Source organism: Pollachius pollachius, assembly GCF_949987615.1.
Source record: "Pollachius pollachius genome assembly, chromosome: 2".
NCBI classification, from domain to species: domain Eukaryota; kingdom Metazoa; phylum Chordata; class Actinopteri; order Gadiformes; family Gadidae; genus Pollachius; species Pollachius pollachius.
Window position 1 is genome coordinate 37,441,839 of NC_136935.1, and position 19,100 is coordinate 37,460,938.

Here is a 19,100-nt window from a genome sequence, read left to right on the forward strand (position 1 = left end):
GGTGTGGAGTGCTGCAAGCAAATAATCCCATGATGCATTCTGATGAACAATCCGTATAGGCGTGGAACCGTCACCTGTCGGGCATAACATTTAAAATAACGGATAACCAAACAATATGGAAATCCACTTCTTGTGTCGCCTCGTCGGTTTAAGTACATCCTTGGTCATCGACGCCCATGGTTTGAGAGCACCACTCGAAACATGGCCACACTCACTGCGACACAAGAAGTGGATTCAACAAATGTTTCACAGTGCATCCACTGAGTATTGCTGCATTTTTCATGAGGACACATGTGTGAGTACAGTGGGTACCTTCAGAAAACTGATTTGACATTGGAAAGTAGTTGAAACTAACAGTTTCGTCCACAGCCCTGAGTGTTGGTGACAGTGTGACTGCATAGCTAGGTGTGTGCATAAATGTTCCTATGCAGAGCCAGAAGCACATATGTGGTTGATCCAACACTAGAAACACTGACAACACACAGCCTCACCATTTACAATGGAGGTGAATGATTGTGTGCGTGTGTGTGTGTGTGTGTGTGTGTGTGTGTGTGTGTATGTGTGTGTGTGTGTGTGTGTGTGTGTATTTCTACCCAAGCTCTGGAGCAGAACGACAACAGTGGGAATTATATCCTGGCCCCTGGCGGTTCATTAGAACACCATCTCTGAACAGAGTGGAATAGAAGGAGAGGGGAGAGAGTGATGGGGGAAGGAGGGAGAGAAGGGAGATGGAGTGGTGGAGATGGGAAATGGAGTTGCTCGAGATGAACAGAGAGTTGGAGGAGGGAGAGGAAGGGTAGCAAGAGATGCATGGATGTAGGGGGAGCAGAGTGAGAGAAACCACTTCAAACCAGTACAAGAAAACCTGTCTGGCTATTTTCATGCCAGCCTCTCTCTCTCTCTCTCTCTCTCTCTCTCTCTCTCTCTCTCTCTCTCTCTCTCTCATGGGCTCGTCCTCTCTATCCATCCTGCTAATAGTACCCTGCTCCTAGTCCCTCTACTCCCATCCCCTCAAACACCACCTTCTTCTCCACCTCCCCCTCCTCCACCCCACTCCAGCCCTGCCTCAGCATCATTTACCCCTCCTGGCTTACACATTCTCTCCTCCCCCTTCTTCTTTACCTCAAGCACTCCTCAGAGATGCTGGATAATCCCCACATCCTTCCATCATTTATCATATGATGCTTTTCCTCATAATTCTTTCCTCGGTTCCATCCATCCAGATTGTGTTGTTTTGTTCGGAATTATTATAAACCTCCTTGCTAGTGGTTTGCGGGTAAACAGCAAAACCTCTATAAACATCTTAAAGCTGAAAGCATCTGTAAATATATATTTATTTATACATATATATACTGTGTACATATATACCCATATGCATATATACATATATATACACACAAACACACACACAAACATATATACACGTATATTTATATGTGTAATATATGTAAAAAACCATACACATATGAAAGCAGAGCCTGCATTTAAACAACATAAACAACTACAGCTACAGAAGGATGCCAGATGACGGGTACATGTTTTGGGAGATGAGGGTGTGGGTGATGGACAGGTCTTCAGACGGAAGCCTGGATCCAACAGAAGCCCCCATTCATATTCCTCTCTTGATTAGACAGGTTTTATGTGTGGGTGAAAAAGCAACATGTCAGGTCTGAATGACACACAAGTCAAACAAGACGTAGCCCCCCCCCCCCCCAAAACACACACACACACACACACACACACACACACACACACACACACACACACACACAGACACACACACACACACACACTACCGGATCAGATGAGGCCTGAAGTCAGGAAAGCTTACATTGAGGCCTTTAGATTAACATAGTTAACATAGTTTAACATGCAGGGAAATGATTGGAGAGCAAGGCATCATGGGACTTGGATCCTGAATAATCCTCTTGTAGCAATGCTTTATGTGATAGCCCATCACAGCCGCTATAATGGGGAGGCATAATACATCAATGAGAAGATCTCAGCAATTACACTTGAGAAAGAAGCAAAACAGCATTAAGTCTGAGTGCTCCTATAGTATACAGGCCACTCCAAGCTGCTTAACATAATTGGTTTCCAGACTCAGTTTAAAATGGGCTAGCCACTGCCAGTGGCCGGCCTCCTAAAACCCCTTCACATACCGCTCGTATCAGCTCTGCTCCAAACAATGTTCTGAGGCTATTATTAAGTATAATGAGCTGTTTTATTACAACCGTTTTTTTAGGTTACTGGTTATAGATTCTGACGGGCTGCACAGTTTTCGCTACTCCGACAGCAGCTAACAGGGTTCAATGCATGGTGGAGCTTGACTCGTTATGGTGGCCTGAATTAGTCCCCAGCTTTGTTGAGAACCGGTGGAGGATGGAGTGGAATGGAACCACAACAGGCTTCCTGTTATGTCGGAGGGAGAGGAAAACCTGGGCCATGCCTGGGCCACATCAGCACACTCTCATTGTACATTGCTTTCCAATAACGGGACTGCCCGGAGTGGTTCATTCTGCTTACACCACCGTTACCGAAAATGATTAGATATGAGTTTCCTTCATCTTTCATCATGTCAGCTGAAATTTAAATATTCTTCCTCTGCACTTTGTGCATATTGTGGTATTTTGTTGTGTTGACTCATACACACGTGAATACCACCACCCACCTAAGTACACAATCGTGGTTGGATTTCTAGGTATAGTGGAGTTGAATGCATTCTGGGTCAATACAGTACAGTAAGATCACTGCAAACAATGTCACTTCAACACACATGAAGAGATGGGCAGCTCAGTTTAAAAGTGTGGATTATGGGCTGATAAACATGTAGCCTCTAGCTCAGCGGGAAATGACATCACAGAGATGACACATGTCTTTAGATGAAGAGGGTTCTCCTCTTCATCTAACGACATGACATGGCTGGATGTCATTGCAAGAGAGGATGGCAAAAGTGTCGGAGTGGAAGAGATCACATGGAATAATAATCATGCCCCCTGAAAAATGGAAATACAGGCAGCGATTAATAACGACTCGTCATGGAACGAATTCTCGATCCTTTCCACACCACAAGCAAAAAATATGAAACATAATTTGTGTCACTTCAAGTCGCCCCCATTTTTTCATTTTCTCATTACTCATACTTAGTGATTTATATCTCTGAAGGAATATGAATCCTGAAACAATGCGTCCCTAGCGCAGCTGTGTTATGGGACGTGCTCACCCACCATCTTGGCCCCACCTAGCCAGCTACTTGAACCAAAATGGACGCTGGTTGGAAAAGACCCACTATGATGATGTCAGCAGGGTCTTACTTGGCACTCTGTTGATGGCTTTGAGCGGCCGCAGTACCCGCACCGTCCTGATGGCGGAGAAGTTAACGTTCTGCAGGTCCAGGGAGTACTCCACGATACTGTAACACACACACACACACACACACACACACACACACACACACACACACACACACACACACACACACACACACACACACACACACACACACACACACACAGAGACCGAACAAATGAGCATTGTACTAGGGTCATCGAAGAATAGCATCAGGTATGTTCCGCTGCGTTCCTAGCTGCTGCGCTAGCCAAAAAACTAGCCGAGAGCAGATAGGAAACGAACAACACACAACAAAGAGTTAGGATCAGCACAACGCTAACAGCTAATGAAGCTGAACTGCTGAACTTGATTTACTGCATCCTCTCGTCTTCATCATATAAACATGAGTTTTAGGGGCAACCAGAGTGCAATTAATGTAAACATGAACAGGCAAATTATTCATAATGATACAAAAAAAAAAAGCCTATATATTCGTCTCTTCCTAGGGTTGCATTGGAGTTATTAACAGGAAAAGTTATATATATATATATATATATATATATATATATATATTATAATACATTATATACATCTATTTGGAGCATGGAAGGGCCATTTTTGTGCTCAATGCAATATATGCACTCCTACAGAGATGTTTTGTAATTAAAAACCACGGCATTACAGAACTATTCACCCAAATAGTCCAGAGGTGAAACAAAAGTTCAACGTCCAGCAGGGAAAAGAATAGAGGGGATATCTCCCGGTAAGACAGAGCTTATCTTCCATGAAAGGATCTATAGCGCATGAGGAGATGTTAAGAGCCACCAGATATGACAGATATGACAGGGGGGAAGAGAGAGAAGGGGAGAGGAGGAAGAGAAGAGAGGAGATGAAGTGGAGGAAAGATCAGGCTAGCAGTGCGTAGGAGATCATAAATACACTGGGAAATAAATTGCGAAGACAAAGATGCCAAGAAAGAGAAATTGCAGAAGACAAGATAAAAAAAATGAGAGTGAAAGTGGAAGAGACAGGAAGGGTCCCTGAGAATTAAATTAATCAAGTGTTAGCCTTCATTCATTTATTCACCAAAGGTGGTGTAGATAAGATTGAACGGATATTATTTGAGGGTAATTGGTTTGAAATAGCGGAGCCATGCATTAGATATGATTGAAATGCACTCTGAGAATAACTGTTTGGAGAGGACTGCACCTGCCTCTGGTAAGGGACATTACAGATGTTTGACCGCTCACTGCTCATTTCTGATCAATTTGGGCATCTCTTTTTCTTTCTCCGGTTTTGGGAATACATCTTGCCAAATGTCCACAGGTGTGTGGATATGTGTAGTAAATATTTATTTGGTTGTTTGGTTTAAAAATCTCTCTCTCTTTCAACTCTTGTATCTTAGCTGCAGCAGATTTAAAGGCTAAACACACTGGAACCAGATGGTTCCTTGCGTGAGGAACAAATCCAGACAATTCAAATTAAATGTTTTAAGCAAAAACTTTGTTTGTTGTTGTTGTTATTCATTCAGGTTCAACTTCAAAGTTTATTTGGAACACAAATGGTAATACACGACACAGACAACCACTTGTGATATACTCTTCATCAATTATAATAAAAAATATAATTATAAAAAAAAACAAATATGTAGTACTTCAATTAAACACATCTTGTCACGGCCAGCTGAACGGAACATGCTGCAACATGAAATTGTCCACTTTCATCTGAGTCTCGAATTCATCATGAAGTGCACAAAAAGGTAATGGAACGGAAATGGAAAATAAATGAATCTGACAAGATTTCACAGCAAGACACAAACATTGCTGTGATGGAGAGCAGTCCATTGCTGATCCTTAAACCGACCTGCCATCTAAAACCGTGGCACACAAATAAAAATGAAACAGATGGAAGGGAAATGAACACATAAAACTCAAAGATATGACCACGGGTCACGACAATATATTGGGATGTATGATTGCGAGAAGAAGATTAGATAAAATATCGTCATGAGATAGTTTCAAACAACAGTGGGTTATCTTTATTATAGACTTGCTGAGCTGTCACGGCAAAGACGAGGAACGAGGAACCTTGAAGACAACGTTCTGGTGAGTGCTCAGCCCCCAAGAGGTCACAGTAGTCCACCGCTAACTTATTCTCTGTTCTGTTCTCTGTTCTTCCTTCAGCAAGCCAAGCGTGCAGCTCGACACAAAAACACTGTGTCCCACAGGGACGACAACAAACCCCTTGAGAGTGGTCCAACACAATCACCATACCAGGCTGCGGTGTCTTGGTACTCTTACCAACACACCGCAGCCTGGTATGGTGATTGTGCACATGGTAAACATGAACAGACATATTATGTAAAACGATACAAAAAATATATATATACACTTCTTTATATCTGTCTCTTCCTAGGGTTGCATTGGTGTTATAGGCAGGAAAAGTAATATATATATATATAGGATAATACATTGTAAACTACTGAGAGCTACTGGACTGGCCCCTACCATATTCTTTTACACTGGATTCCAGTTGTGGAATAGCCTTACTGTAGAGATTAAGCTTTTCTAGTCCAAACAGGCATTCCAAGGTACACCTATGCCAATTTAAATGAAATATGGTTGGTAGGGAAAGGTTAAAGATACGTTGACTGATTTGCAGATACTGCCTTATTTATAGGGACACATATAAACACACAAATAAACGATTACCTAGTAGGGCATCATTTAGCATTATTCTCTTTCTATGAATTTGCTGTTATTTTCTCTTGGTTGGTTTTTTACAGCGAGGATCCAATTTGAAATAGTGCACGGTTGATTTTGATGTGATATCCTCTGGGCCTCAGTACTTTTCCTCCAAAATACATAAAGTCAAAGTTTGTGGAAAGTTATGATCTTGAGAAGGTCGTGAGCCTGGCCGCTCCTTCTAAAACTCTGCTTCGGTCTGAAGGCGCCTCACATCACTGAACCGTGTGTTGGACTTCAGAGGAGCGGAAACAGCAGTATCCGCTCTACCATACCGCTAAAGCATCGCCAACCTGCCTACAAGACGTACTCAACCACCTACCTCAGACCAAGTGAACCGTCTGTCTGTCTGTCTCTCTCACTATCAATCACTCACTCAGCCTTCCTTACTTCCTTCCTCCCTCCCTCTCATCTGCACTACAGGAACAAACTCCTCCGCACTGTGACATGATGTCATTTGAAGGGACAAGATCACAACAAACAGGACTGGTATAAACTCTGACCCAGGGAAACAGGGAGCCAACACGAACAGTTGGTCTCCTGGCAGTGCGGAACGTTGACACGTGTGATCTAACATGGCAGGTTGGTTTCCAGGTGTGCTACAGGAGAGAGGAGGCGGGCTACTGGCCAAACAGATGATATAACCCTGATAGGGTTATTAGGGTCGTAGGAAGCAGATGGAAATAGAGGGAACAGTGAGTAGTATTCGAAGTGATGAGGTGTTCAAGAGCCTGTGTGTGTGTGTGTGTGTGTGTGTGTGTGTGTGTGTGTGTGTGTGTGTGTGTGTGTGTGTGTGTGTGTGTGTGTGTGTGTGTGTGTGTGTGTGTGTGTGCGTGCGCGCCAGAAAGAGATAACAGGAGAAATGCTGAATATGACAAGACTGAGACTGAAACAGCTCTCGTCCCTACGGGAAGCCCTTTAGGACAACAACAATGGAACACGTCCCATCCCCCGTCCCCCCCCCCCCCCCACACACACACACACGTCTGGACGCTCACGTGCAGTCACATTGTGAGACTCTGGGCTGTCAGGCAACTGTTTTAACATCAACTATGACACATTTACATAGCTCTGAGAAACACACTCAGCACAGCACACACAGACGAAAAAACCTAAACAGCAGAGCCACTCACACAAACGCACACCAGACAAGGCAGTCGCAACCGAAAATTGTGTCTCCGCACAGAAAGTTCAACTAATAATAGTCAGACGGAGACCCTTTACCAAACCCTGTCATGAATATTTCAAGGGAGAATTTTCTCTCTCTGCTTCTTCCTTTCCTGCACAGCTATTCCTGCTGTTTTCTTTCTGCATATCTTTCAATCGTTGACTTTGTCTTCTTTGCCATGTCAATTTCTCTCTCACTCTTGCTCTCTCAATCTCTCTCTCTCTATCTTGTTCTCTCCCTCTCTCTTTTTGCTCTCTCTCTAGGGCTCCTTCTGTCTCTCAACCTTTCTCACTAGCTTCTTTGTTGGTGGATTGAACATGACAAATGTTTGTGGGATTGGCCTCGGGAAGCAGGGAGAGAGACAGGGAGATATACAGAGAGAGAGAGAGAGAGAGAGAGAGAGAGAGAGAGAGAGAGAGAGAGAATGAGAGAGAGAAAGGCAGACAGAGTGAGCAAGATAAAAACAGTAAGAGAGAGAGATAGAGACAGAGAGATAGCAAGACAGAAAGAGACAAGGAGGGAGGGAGGGAGGGAGGAAGGGAGAGAAAGAGAGAGAGGAAGATGATAGAGAGAGGTAGACTGCAACAGAGCTTCCATCTCAGCAGGGGGATACAGCTTTATCCTGCTGTCAAATAAAACCCAAAATGTCTCCGATGGTTATTTGTGTCTCTTCCCTCAACGGATCTAAACGCTTTGGAGAGCCCAAGGGCTTTGCGATTTACTATCAGCTGAATAAAGTTAGGAATACAAAGGCATAGAGCAGGGATGTATAGAACACACGCAAAATGATATCCGTCCAGACACCTGATCAGAACAACAAGCTGTTTAAATTCAGTTACCGTGAACAGTAGGATTTAGATGCTCACCATGTAGACAATATATATTGTGGTGACCACAAGTATGTTGCCCACCTGGGCTCATAGGCGGTTAAATGTCAGACTCGGAGCCAACTCTGTTAAGTGTGATAAGGATCCACAAAGCTCTATAACAGCCTAGTACCAAAGCATAAGACCCTAATAGAGCCGGATAAACCAGTTAGCTAACGAGTAGCAGCAGGACACTTATTTAATACCATCCGTTCTGGCCAAAGTCATTTTGGAGTACAGGGTATGAATTATTAAGAGAAGATTAATGAGTGGAATATATCTTTTGTCTCAGAGCGAGCTCTGCAAGGCTGAGGACACACATACACACACACACACACACACACACACACACACATATACTAATGATAAGGCTCACCCCGAGAGAAACAAACATGATCTGCACAAAAAATGCAATTAACCATCTACACACACACACACACACACACACACACACACACACACACACACACACACACACACACACACACACACACACACACACTTCCTACTCAATCTCCTTGACCATCTTCCCAGCTGAGAGCCCATGCATAGAATATCTCTCTCTCTTTCTCTGCCCCCTAGTATATACATACTACACAAATATATATATACGCACATAAAGGAAAACTGTACAGTAGCACCATGCCAACGGGGCTTCATCTGTAATGAGTACATTTGAAATGCAGATGAAGATTGAGACACAACAGCTGCGATCGACCACCAGCTGCCTGCAGAGACGGATCGTCCTTCAACACACAGGGGACGTGAGGGCACACGCAGGGGGACACCCACGAGACCCACACACATGCCCGGCAGCCCTTTGCACGCAGACAGCTTTGGGCTATGGCAAAAAAGTATCGAACCGATTTTGTTCATGCCGGAGCATTGCCATGCCAACACAGTTCAAAGTGAATGGGTGTCCACCGGCTCTTTCTCCTCCCTCCCTCCTCTCCTTGGCTTGCCGAGGCATGCAGTACGTCAGAAGGGGCAGGAGGAGAAGGCCAGGCGTATGTTCTGCCCACACACAGTCCGACCGCACCGTAAACATCAGGAGGTGCACGGCGCCCCAGACCGCCCACGTCCAGCCTGGTACGGGAGCGCTGGGTACCATGCTGAGGGTGGGAGGGTGTGAGGCAATGTGTGAGGATCTAAAGCAGAGTTCTCTCTCTCTCACTTCAATTCTTATGTATATATATATATATATATATATATATATATATATATATTCATTTAGGTGTATGTATTAGCGCTTTCAATTAAACAAACAAGCCATTTAGGCAATGATACAAGTATATCTATCTATCTATCTATCTATCTATCTATCTATCTATCTATCTATCTATAAATAGATAGATATAGATAGAAATATATGACCTATGTCCTTAATGTCTGCTGGACTGAAGCATTTCTCTCACACACACACACACACACACACACACACACACACACACACACACACACACACACACACACACGTGTTTAAAAAACGTAGTGAGAGAAAATCATGCAGAGTTTCACCACACGTACGCTTGCATGTTCAAACAGTTGCAAATGACCGTGTTAAGCACCAGGGTACAACCATGTGACGGATAAAGACGCCGGTGCATGCAGATGCCGCGCATGTGGAAACCTGCTGCTGCAGCCGCTGCTGCGACAGGGTTCCTGTTTAATTGATGTTCCCAGGGGGGCCGGATGTCTCCCATGTCCTGCTGTCCAGTTACATGGATCCCCCCCGTGTGGGTTCACCAGGAAGACTTCAAACAGCCCACACACACCCACCCACCTATGCACAAACACACACACACATAAACCCTCCCACCAACGCGCACACACACACACCCATCCCCCACCTACCCTCCCACACACACACACACACAGACACACACACGCGCACACACACACACACACACACACACAAACACACACACACACACACACACAGACACTAATGAAGGGGATAAGATGCGCGAGCGGGATGCTGACCTATCCATGATAGAAGAATCCCAGCAGTGTCTCTTCATGTACTATTCACAAGGAATCTTATTTTTTATCCTTTCTGTGTTATATCATTGATTAATCAGAGTGGCTGGTTCGGTCCTTTTTCCCAGCAGTGTCCTTTTGTCTGCAGGGAAATTTGTCGGTGATAGATTTTAAAATGTGTTTTTTTTTTGGGCACTTCTGAAAGATTGTGTTCATGTCAAAAGAAGACCCATTCAACAACAAATACGATTGACTGCGATGGTTTTGATGTTTACAAAAGAAGGATAAAAAACGTGCAGGATTTGTGTTTTTCACTCCCACAATTACATTGAGAAATAGAGAGAACGACAGATACACTTTATTGATTCCGCCGGGCAAAATTAATTTGCCACCGCACAAAAGGAGCAAAAAAAAAAAAAAAGACATAGCTTTACATCAAAACAGTACCCACATTTGTGGCAGGTCCATTTGCTTAAAAGGGTCTTGGGCAGAATCGGTATAACAAAGTGATATTGACTTTTTAATAAAGTAAAAGGTTTTATAGTGAAGCCAGGATAGACTGTGATATTGGTTATCTCACCAAGACCGGTTTAATCCTCTATACCAGTGCTTGCCTTCATGGTTTTACATGCCAACGTGTAGTTAAATGGTTGGAGATGCTACGGCGGCGGCCAAGTTTGGTTACGCCGGTGACATAGAAACCCACAGGGAGGTTATCCAAGGCAGAGGCAGAAGTTCAGCTTAACATGCAAAGTACTTTAACATACAAAGTACACAACCTGGAATAGCTTTAGTAGTAGAAAGAAATCTACATGAACTTGCAGAGAACATCCTTACTCCATACAGACATGCCCCTGCAGGGTTTGAACCCACATCCATCTCACATGGAGGCAGCAGTGCTAACCACTTAGCCCCTGGCTATCACTAGCGACAGAGAAATAGGAAGAATGTAGTTTAATTATTTAATTGGTTTCATTTATTAAATCTGAATCCCAACCATATCAGATTCTCATGTCCAAACTTCCCAGGAGCGGCGAACAAGCCCTGATCTACAGTTCTCTTTCACAATTCCACCGTATGACACAAACACAGTAAAGTGAGGGAGCCGTCGACTCTAGTCAATATTCTATTTGTGTGATCGACTGACTCTGTGTTTTTATATACCACACACTTTGTTTTCCAGCAACAAGATTAAATATAGCTTAAGATGTCCAACGTTCAGGGCACAGGGAAGACATCTCCACAGACCCCCTTCACCTAATACCGGTCAACAGTACTTCAAAATCTTGGAAAAAATCAATTCAGCATCACTAGACTACCCTTTCCTTCGCTGAAAATTGCAGTCCAAGGAAATCGCGACACAATAGGCTATCGAATTTATCGTAAATTCAATTCCAACAGGATGTTGTTACATTTACGAGCATGAACAGAACGCTTTCAGAAATCCAACAAATCTGTCTGGATAGTCCAGCAGTGTGGAACGGTCTGGGTTTGAACCCTAATATCCACAGCCCATCCCTGAGCAAGATCCCTAAACCCTACCTGCTCCTTAACGACATGGGTTTGGAAGCGAAAGACTCAATTCAACTTCCTGTACTGACCGTGAGGTACCAGAGTCGCTATTTGCAGGAGAGTGGAGATAAAGTCGAAGTTCACCAAACTATACCAAACCTGGAGGTGAGGTAAGGTAAGGTGAAGCACACCAAGGGCCTCATTGCAGTTTGGGGCTAGGCAGCTTCCACCTCTCACCCAACGTCTTGAGCCTCAACCTTGGTTCATTTTACATCCTCTGCGGCCGTGGGGCCTGGCTCCCTGCCCTCTGGCTGCTGACGGTGGTTGATTTGTTTCAGCTGAACCGAGGTCCCCAGCAGTGGGTACCGCTATAGACTGTGAGTGTGTCACTGTTTTCAGGGTGAAGTGGGGACATCTGCGACACGATGAGGACCAGATCATGCCGGGGGTCTGTCTCCTCTCTCATTGTATACATGCACAAAATTCATTTCAATTCCAGACAAACATTATTTCTTGCGGGAACTGCAGGGAAGAACACGGGCAGAACAAAGAAACAAACACAAATAGATGTTCAGCAAGTGTCCTCTGTGGTGCTAGGTGTGTCTGAAAAGATTGACCTCCAGCCTGAGGCACTTATACGTGTGTTCAAACCGCCTGTTACGAGTTGCACAACAATGGATCAAAACAGACACACATGAAAAATATAAACAAACGCTACACTACAAGAAGTGATTACTAGCTGATGCATTATTACAAATGTAGTATTGTTATGGAATTGTTACTAATTAATTTAACAATGGAGTACTTGCAGCGGAGCCAGATAGCTAATGTGTATGCACCGGCTGAGAGCCATTTGTGATGTGCATGATGAGTGACACAGGAGCAGTGTGTGATGTCCACGGGGAGTGACACAGGAGCAGTGTGTGATGTGCACGGGGAGTGACACAGGAGCAGTGTGTGATGTCCACGGGGAGTGACACAGGAGCCGTGTGTGATGTGCACGGGGAGTGACACAGGAGCAGTGTGTGATGTCCACGGGGAGTGACACAGGAGCAGTGTGTGATGTCCACGGGGAGTGACACAGGAGCAGTGTGTGATGTGCATGATGAGTGTCACAGGAGCAGTGTTTGATGTGCACGGGGAGTGTCACAGGAGCAGTGTTTGATGTGCACGGGGAGTGTCACAGGAGCAGTGTTTGATGTGCATGGAGACACAGAAAAGGCCTTGGTGATTAGGGCCTAGAGGATCTGGGGATGCTGTCAGGCAGTCGCATGGCATTCTGGGATGTGATGCTGCAAGGCGGCAAATTGGGGATGAAAGCTAAAAGAAAACTGTAATGAACTCCTGATGGCTTCTGCAATCATGGATGATTAAGAATGAGGGGGAAGCCCCTGTGTGTGTGTGTGTGTGTGTGTGTGTGTGTGTGTGTGTGTGTGTGGGTGTGTGTGTGTGTGTGTGTGTGTGGGGTGTGTGTGTGTGTGTGTGTCTGTGTGTGTGTGTGTGTGTGTGTGTGTGTGTGTGTGTGTGTGTGCGTGTGTGTGTGTGTGCACATGAAACCCGCCTGTATGTATAAGCATGTATAAGCTTAAATTCCTATTTATGTTCACAATAAGCAAGCTAGAGAGCCACCGAGAATTGAAAATTATTCCCAAATTACATCCAGTATCGCAACCAAAATAGATCTTCTTCTGAACAGCGGCGTGACGGTTATCACAGTTCAAATAGAGCCAGGGACCAAAGTGAAATAACAAAAATCATTATTCTATTCTTATTATGGTTTTGCAGTGATTCAGTTTGGCGTTGCTGTCTGCTATATCACACATCGCTGATTGAGATGCCCTCCACCTCTCTGAGACAGTGATTCTCACCCAGGGCCACGCCTACCCTAGGGCTCTGTTTCTCAAACGGGGGGGCTTTGAAGGGCTGCAGGGGGTACGAGAAACATTTAGTCACACTGGTCTTGTTTTTGGTTTTAACGTTGTGACGAACGTCTTCTTTTGAAAATGTGTTGAAATTGATTACCCCTTCATTAAATCAAGTTAATTAATTATATCTGTTATTTCGGAAGCTCGGAAAATCTTTCTAACGATGATAAAAACCGAACTGGGAAGCACTTTATAATGACTGAAACTTTGAAGCATTGATAAAGTAGCAGGAAGTAGTGAAATCAACATGCAAAAAGCTTTGCTGCTTAATGAATTCTCATTAGTAAGTCATTCATAATCAGTTTTGCATTATTATTACATAATAAGATAATGGTTTAAGAGATCATCTATCAAGTGTAAGTGATGATTTACAAACTATTTACAGTGTGTTAATAAAGCTTTGTAAACACTTAAAGGTCCCATGGCATGAAAATCTCACTTTATGAGGTTTTCTAATATTAATTTGAGTTCCACTTGCCTGCCTATCGTCCCCCAGTGGCTTGCATTTGGTGTAAAACAAGCACTAGGTATCCTGCTTGCCTTTGAAAAAATGGAAGCTCAGGCGTGCTGATTTGGAATGTGGCCCCATAGGTCGTCATAAGGGGCCAAGTTACCTGCCCTTTCTCTACCTTTCCCGCCCAGAGAATTTGGCCCGCCAATGAGACAACGGCCCTATTTTGACGGTCTGAAACGCAAGTGAGATGCGCTAAACGCAAGTAGCTTTGTGGGCGGAACGCAAGTTGCTATTATACTGGCAGATAAAATTCATTCATTGCTTTTAACACACACTCGCGGTAAAACAATGTTTTCTCACGATCAAATACTCATCAATCCTAAAAGTTATGGGCTTGTACACAATGTCTGTGTCAAGAAAATATGTGTTTGCTGTATGGTGTTGCAGATGCATTGATTTAAATACAACTTATTACCGCTGCATAAGCTGTTCTTTCCCAAATAATTTGACCAACGTTATCATTTACCCTAAAACGAGATTTTTTTTGGAAGGCTGGGATATAGCCTCTAGTTTATTATTGTTATTATTATTATTTTAACGCATGGCATTGCCTACTACAGTGTTCATTCTTGCAGCCCCTATGGAAAAAAAATGTCAAAAACGTCAGAGAACACGTCGGGTTCTCTGACGTCTCTGGTATTTCCACAACGAGACTCGTAGTGGGGGTTATCTCAACCATGGTTGAGAAGGAATGGGGGAAATTAACTTTGGCTTTGCCTTCCTGAAGGACCTGAACCACTAAATGAAGGAGAAAGGGATTGTTGCCCGCGATTGACTCTCACCGGAACCCGCTGCCTGCTGCCCACCGTCGCGAGGCACCACCACCGCGAGGCACGCTGCCCGCTTCCGAGGCGGTGGTGCCTCGACAGGGGGGCTCCGGTGGGAGACACTCGCGGACAACAATCCGGAAGAACCAGAGACGTTGGAGAACCCGACGCAGTCGTTTGAGATTCATAATATCATCTGGAGGCACACACAGCTTTTGGCCGTGATAATATAATAATATTATATGATATAGATATCTATTTATAATATGATATTATTGAGATATAGAGCTCCAGAACTCCAGCCAGAGCACCCGGAGTGTTCTAGAATATTTACATAACACGGCCAAAGGCTGTGTGCGCCTCGCCATTGCGATACATCCACTGTAAACAGAGCGCATGGTACCGTGGCCGCAAGCTGCTCAGGGCTACACCCCCACCCTCCTCCTTGACCCGCCTCTCTCCTCCACATTTGCATTAAAGCTACAGACACCGAAACAGCGCGTTTGGGGAAAGCTCAATGTGCGACTGGCTCGTAGTGGCTTTAATTCTGCAGCACGGCTGAATTTCTGGAACGTTTTCAAATGCTGTGTTAGGGGCCTACTAATATCTATATTAAAGCATCCATAAAGTAGCATGCCATGGGACCTTTAATAATGCTGCCATTCATGATGATTTCAGGTTTTTAGAATGCCTTGGTTAAGTCTTATGTGTGTGGTCACCTAAAGTGTGGACAGTGCAATGGCACTTGAGGCATTTAAGCCTTTAAGTTTAATTTATAAATGCTAATTTACACATAGTCATCACAATAGGCTTAACTTATACTTTTTCTTTACTAATCATTTTACCATACTTGAATTGGTCAATCGAGCCTTTACATGTCATTTATAAATGCTCAGGAAGGCATGTAAGGGATAATGTATAGAACGCCGGTCATTATCGGGAAAATAAGCCCCGACAGCGAACCGGACACCGATGCGAAGTGGAGGTGTCTTGCTTCGCCCTGAAGGGGCTTATTTTTAATAATAACCGGTGACGTTCTATACATTATCCCGCTTATTACACGGCTACTTGCCAAAACGAAAAAATAACTTCACACGGTGTGACTTTTTACAATTTAAATGTTACCAGCATTCGTAGTGTTTATCAGCAGATAAATAGACTGCCAAAGGCGTTGACATCGCTTAGCAACCGAGTACACTGGGGTTGATAAGTTACCGGACTACTTGCGGAATGATACGAAAGATGGCAAAAAATCCACTTTCCTTGACAGAGGACGATTATACTTAGCAACGTTTAACTATCAAATATAATTCACGGCCAGAAGTTGTGAAGGGCCAATGCAAGTGAAAACGCTACATGTATTCTCTTTAATGTTCATCTGTACACCAAATAACATGCAAATACATTATTTATGTTAATTTTCTTGTGTTTCCCTCACAAATAATGTTTTGTTCAGGTGAAAGCAGTACTTGGCTGAAAGATTACCTTGGAGGCGATACAAAAAGCATGAGTAACACTGCCCTGGGGGGTATGTGAGCAGGTTCCAGGTGGTACTTGTAATGATGCCTTTTAATTACAACATAAAATATGAATATCTTTTCATGTGTAAAACATTATATGTGCTGATTGTTGCTGATCAATAAAGTTAAGACCAGAAATAGAAAAGTATGCACCAGCCTCTTCCGTTTAAAAAATCTCTAGGCCTCTGCAATATTAATAATGATGCTAAATGATAACAGTATAATATTAATTCCTACATCACTAGTATATAAATAATGATGCTAAATGATAATAGTGTTATATTAGTTCCTAGGCCAATAAAATATTAACCAAAATGCTAAATGATAACAGTGTAATATTAGCTCCTCGTCTACCTCAACAGACCGTTGTGGGACAGGCTAGCAAGCATTTAAAACCCAAGATAGCCGCTAGGTGAATAAGGTTAACAAGGAGGGAAATCACTGAAGTGTGTCCTATAGGAAGACTTACCCGGCCATGACGATGAAGAAGTCCAAGCGGTTCCATGTGTCACCCAGGTAACAGCGACGACCCAGAATCCCCAGTGCCAGCATCTTCACCACCATTTCCAGCGCAAAGAAGATGTAGATGAACGCATCGAAGGCCTGGGAAAAGGAGATAGAGACTTTGACTTTTTTCCGACATGTCATAAAAAATCATAATCAGTAACTTTCTCTTTTGCTAAGTCAAGCAAAACAATCAAAAACAAAGAAAGAAGAAAAAAAGAAACAATCGGAAACATGCAGTAAAAAAGAGAAAAAAGATAAGAACATTAATTTGAAATGATCTTCGATTGGGACAGACTACCTAATTTAGCTCTTACTGTACTTTGCAGCTTTGTAATGCTGTAATGCTGATGCATACTAAGTTCTGTCATAGTGGCATTTTTGAAACCCTTTGTGTCGTCCAGGAATTTACTCAGTCTAGCAATGGAATACAACTTCTGCTCGCCCTTCTGGAAAAAACTGCTCCAGAACATCTACACTTCCCCCAACTACAGGTTGCAGCACATTCTCCATGATAACAAGTCCTTCCTCGATAAATCTATCCACATGGGCGGTTTCAGACAGGTAAACAACAATTGCTTTGTTTATGAGGGAGGCAGATCGGATGTTCTTCCCACCAACGACTCTGCTTATCGCTAATAGAACATCATCCACCAATACCGAGGCATCCAGCATGCACCTGCGCCATGCCTGACAGTGAGTCGGGGCTTCGTGGAAACACCTGGTAGCCATCCTACCTCACGGCAAATGTTTGTTTGCAGTAAAACTGCTGGTGGCGCTGCGTCAAGCCGGTCAAAGTCGGCAAAGAGAGAGAGAAAGAGAGAAAGAGAAAGGGATAGAGAGAGGGGATGGAGAGAGAGGAAGAGAGAGAGAGAGAAAGAGGAAGAGAGAGAGAGAGAGAGTAAAGGGAGGAGAGATGAAGAACCAAAATATGGGGTGTGAAAAGCAATGTTTTAAACCCCTGCATATTCTTTCCCACATTTGGTTCTTGCTGAAAGGGCATTTCATAGGGTTTCAAGTTGTGCTTGTGTTCTGTTGCGGTTGTACTCCTATGAGGATAACTTGGCAATGCAAAATGTCAGCAGTGCCAATGAACTGACGAATGAGATTGGAGAGAGAGAGTGAGACAAAAAAACTACTCGACAAGCCCGGTTTTAAAAAATATCCCCCGACCTCATGAAATCTCTCCTTTATTCTACTGCTCTTATGTCTCTCAATAACCGTCTGATCTCTTTTACTGATCCCCCGGCTCGTCATCCTAGAAGAGACACCTTTCTTGAGCAGAGTTGACAAGACTGCAGAAAAACTCTTTCCACAAGCAAACAGAAGCCCCTTCAGGCTATTTTTGTTAATGAAAATTAACGAAATAACAAAAACTATGTGTGTGAAATAAAACTTTGATTAACTGAAAAAAAGTATTATGTCTACAAAAAAAGCTTTACAAAAAAATTATAACAAACTCAATGTCACGTCTCACCCTGCCTCTGAGGGTACTTTTTCATGGTTCATTCATTATTTTACTGCTTCCTGTATCCTTTGTTACAACACATCTCCTCTCGTTTCAGATACCTTTACTTCCTGCCCTTGTGTTTTCCGCCTATGGGATTGTCCACCCTTGCCTTGATTAGTTTCACATGATTTGATTTCCTGATCGCTAGACTGATTCCCCGTGTGCCGAAGCTTTATTCAGGCAAATACTTCTCCTGATTCTACTTTCTGCCTCTGTGCCGTGCAGTTAAGTCCTGAGTGTTAACACCAGACTGAAACAGCATTGTCAGTTTGCAAAAACAAATAATAGAGAAAAAATATTTAGTTTTTCTATTTGTCAATGTGTCTTCTGGATGGTTGTTGGAAGTGAAAACATCTTTTTAATGGTACGATTGTTTGAGTTTTTATTACACAATAGAGCAACTGAAACATTTTAAGTTAGCCACTACCAGAGATGGGGACTCGACATGTTGTCTTGGACTCGAGTCGTACGTACAGTGACTTGTGGCTTGACATGAGACTTGTCCTCAAAAGACCTGAGACTGGGCAGGACCAGCTATTTGGAACTGGACTGGAGATTTTTTGAACAGGGTTAGTTGTGTATTTTTTTCCACTTTAATCTTTAGGAAATGTCTGACGAGATGAATGTCATCCTTGCAAAAGCATAATAAAAAGCTTTTTTTTAAATTAAAGAAAAAAATGTATTGGTATTACCCTACCCCTCCCAGTACCCCCTCTCCCCTATCCCTCCCAGTCTTCACCCCCTCTCCCCTATCCCTCCC

General features: G+C 43.5%; 1 protein-coding gene across 1 annotated transcript in view; it reads right to left on the reverse strand.

The window, feature by feature from the left end:
- The window catches only part of cacna1ib (calcium voltage-gated channel subunit alpha1 Ib), a gene marked incomplete at its 3' end in the record, with an annotated part of 112,183 nt that overhangs the window by 71,431 nt on the left and 21,652 nt on the right, over positions 1-19,100 (reverse strand). Inside the window, exons 3-4 of the mRNA XM_079730335.1 lie at positions 16,796-16,929; positions 3,315-3,412 (exon numbers count right to left, since the gene is read on the reverse strand). Of these exons, the coding sequence (XP_079586461.1) occupies positions 3,315-3,412; positions 16,796-16,929 (232 nt within the window). The remainder of the gene's footprint in view (positions 1-3,314; positions 3,413-16,795; positions 16,930-19,100) is intronic.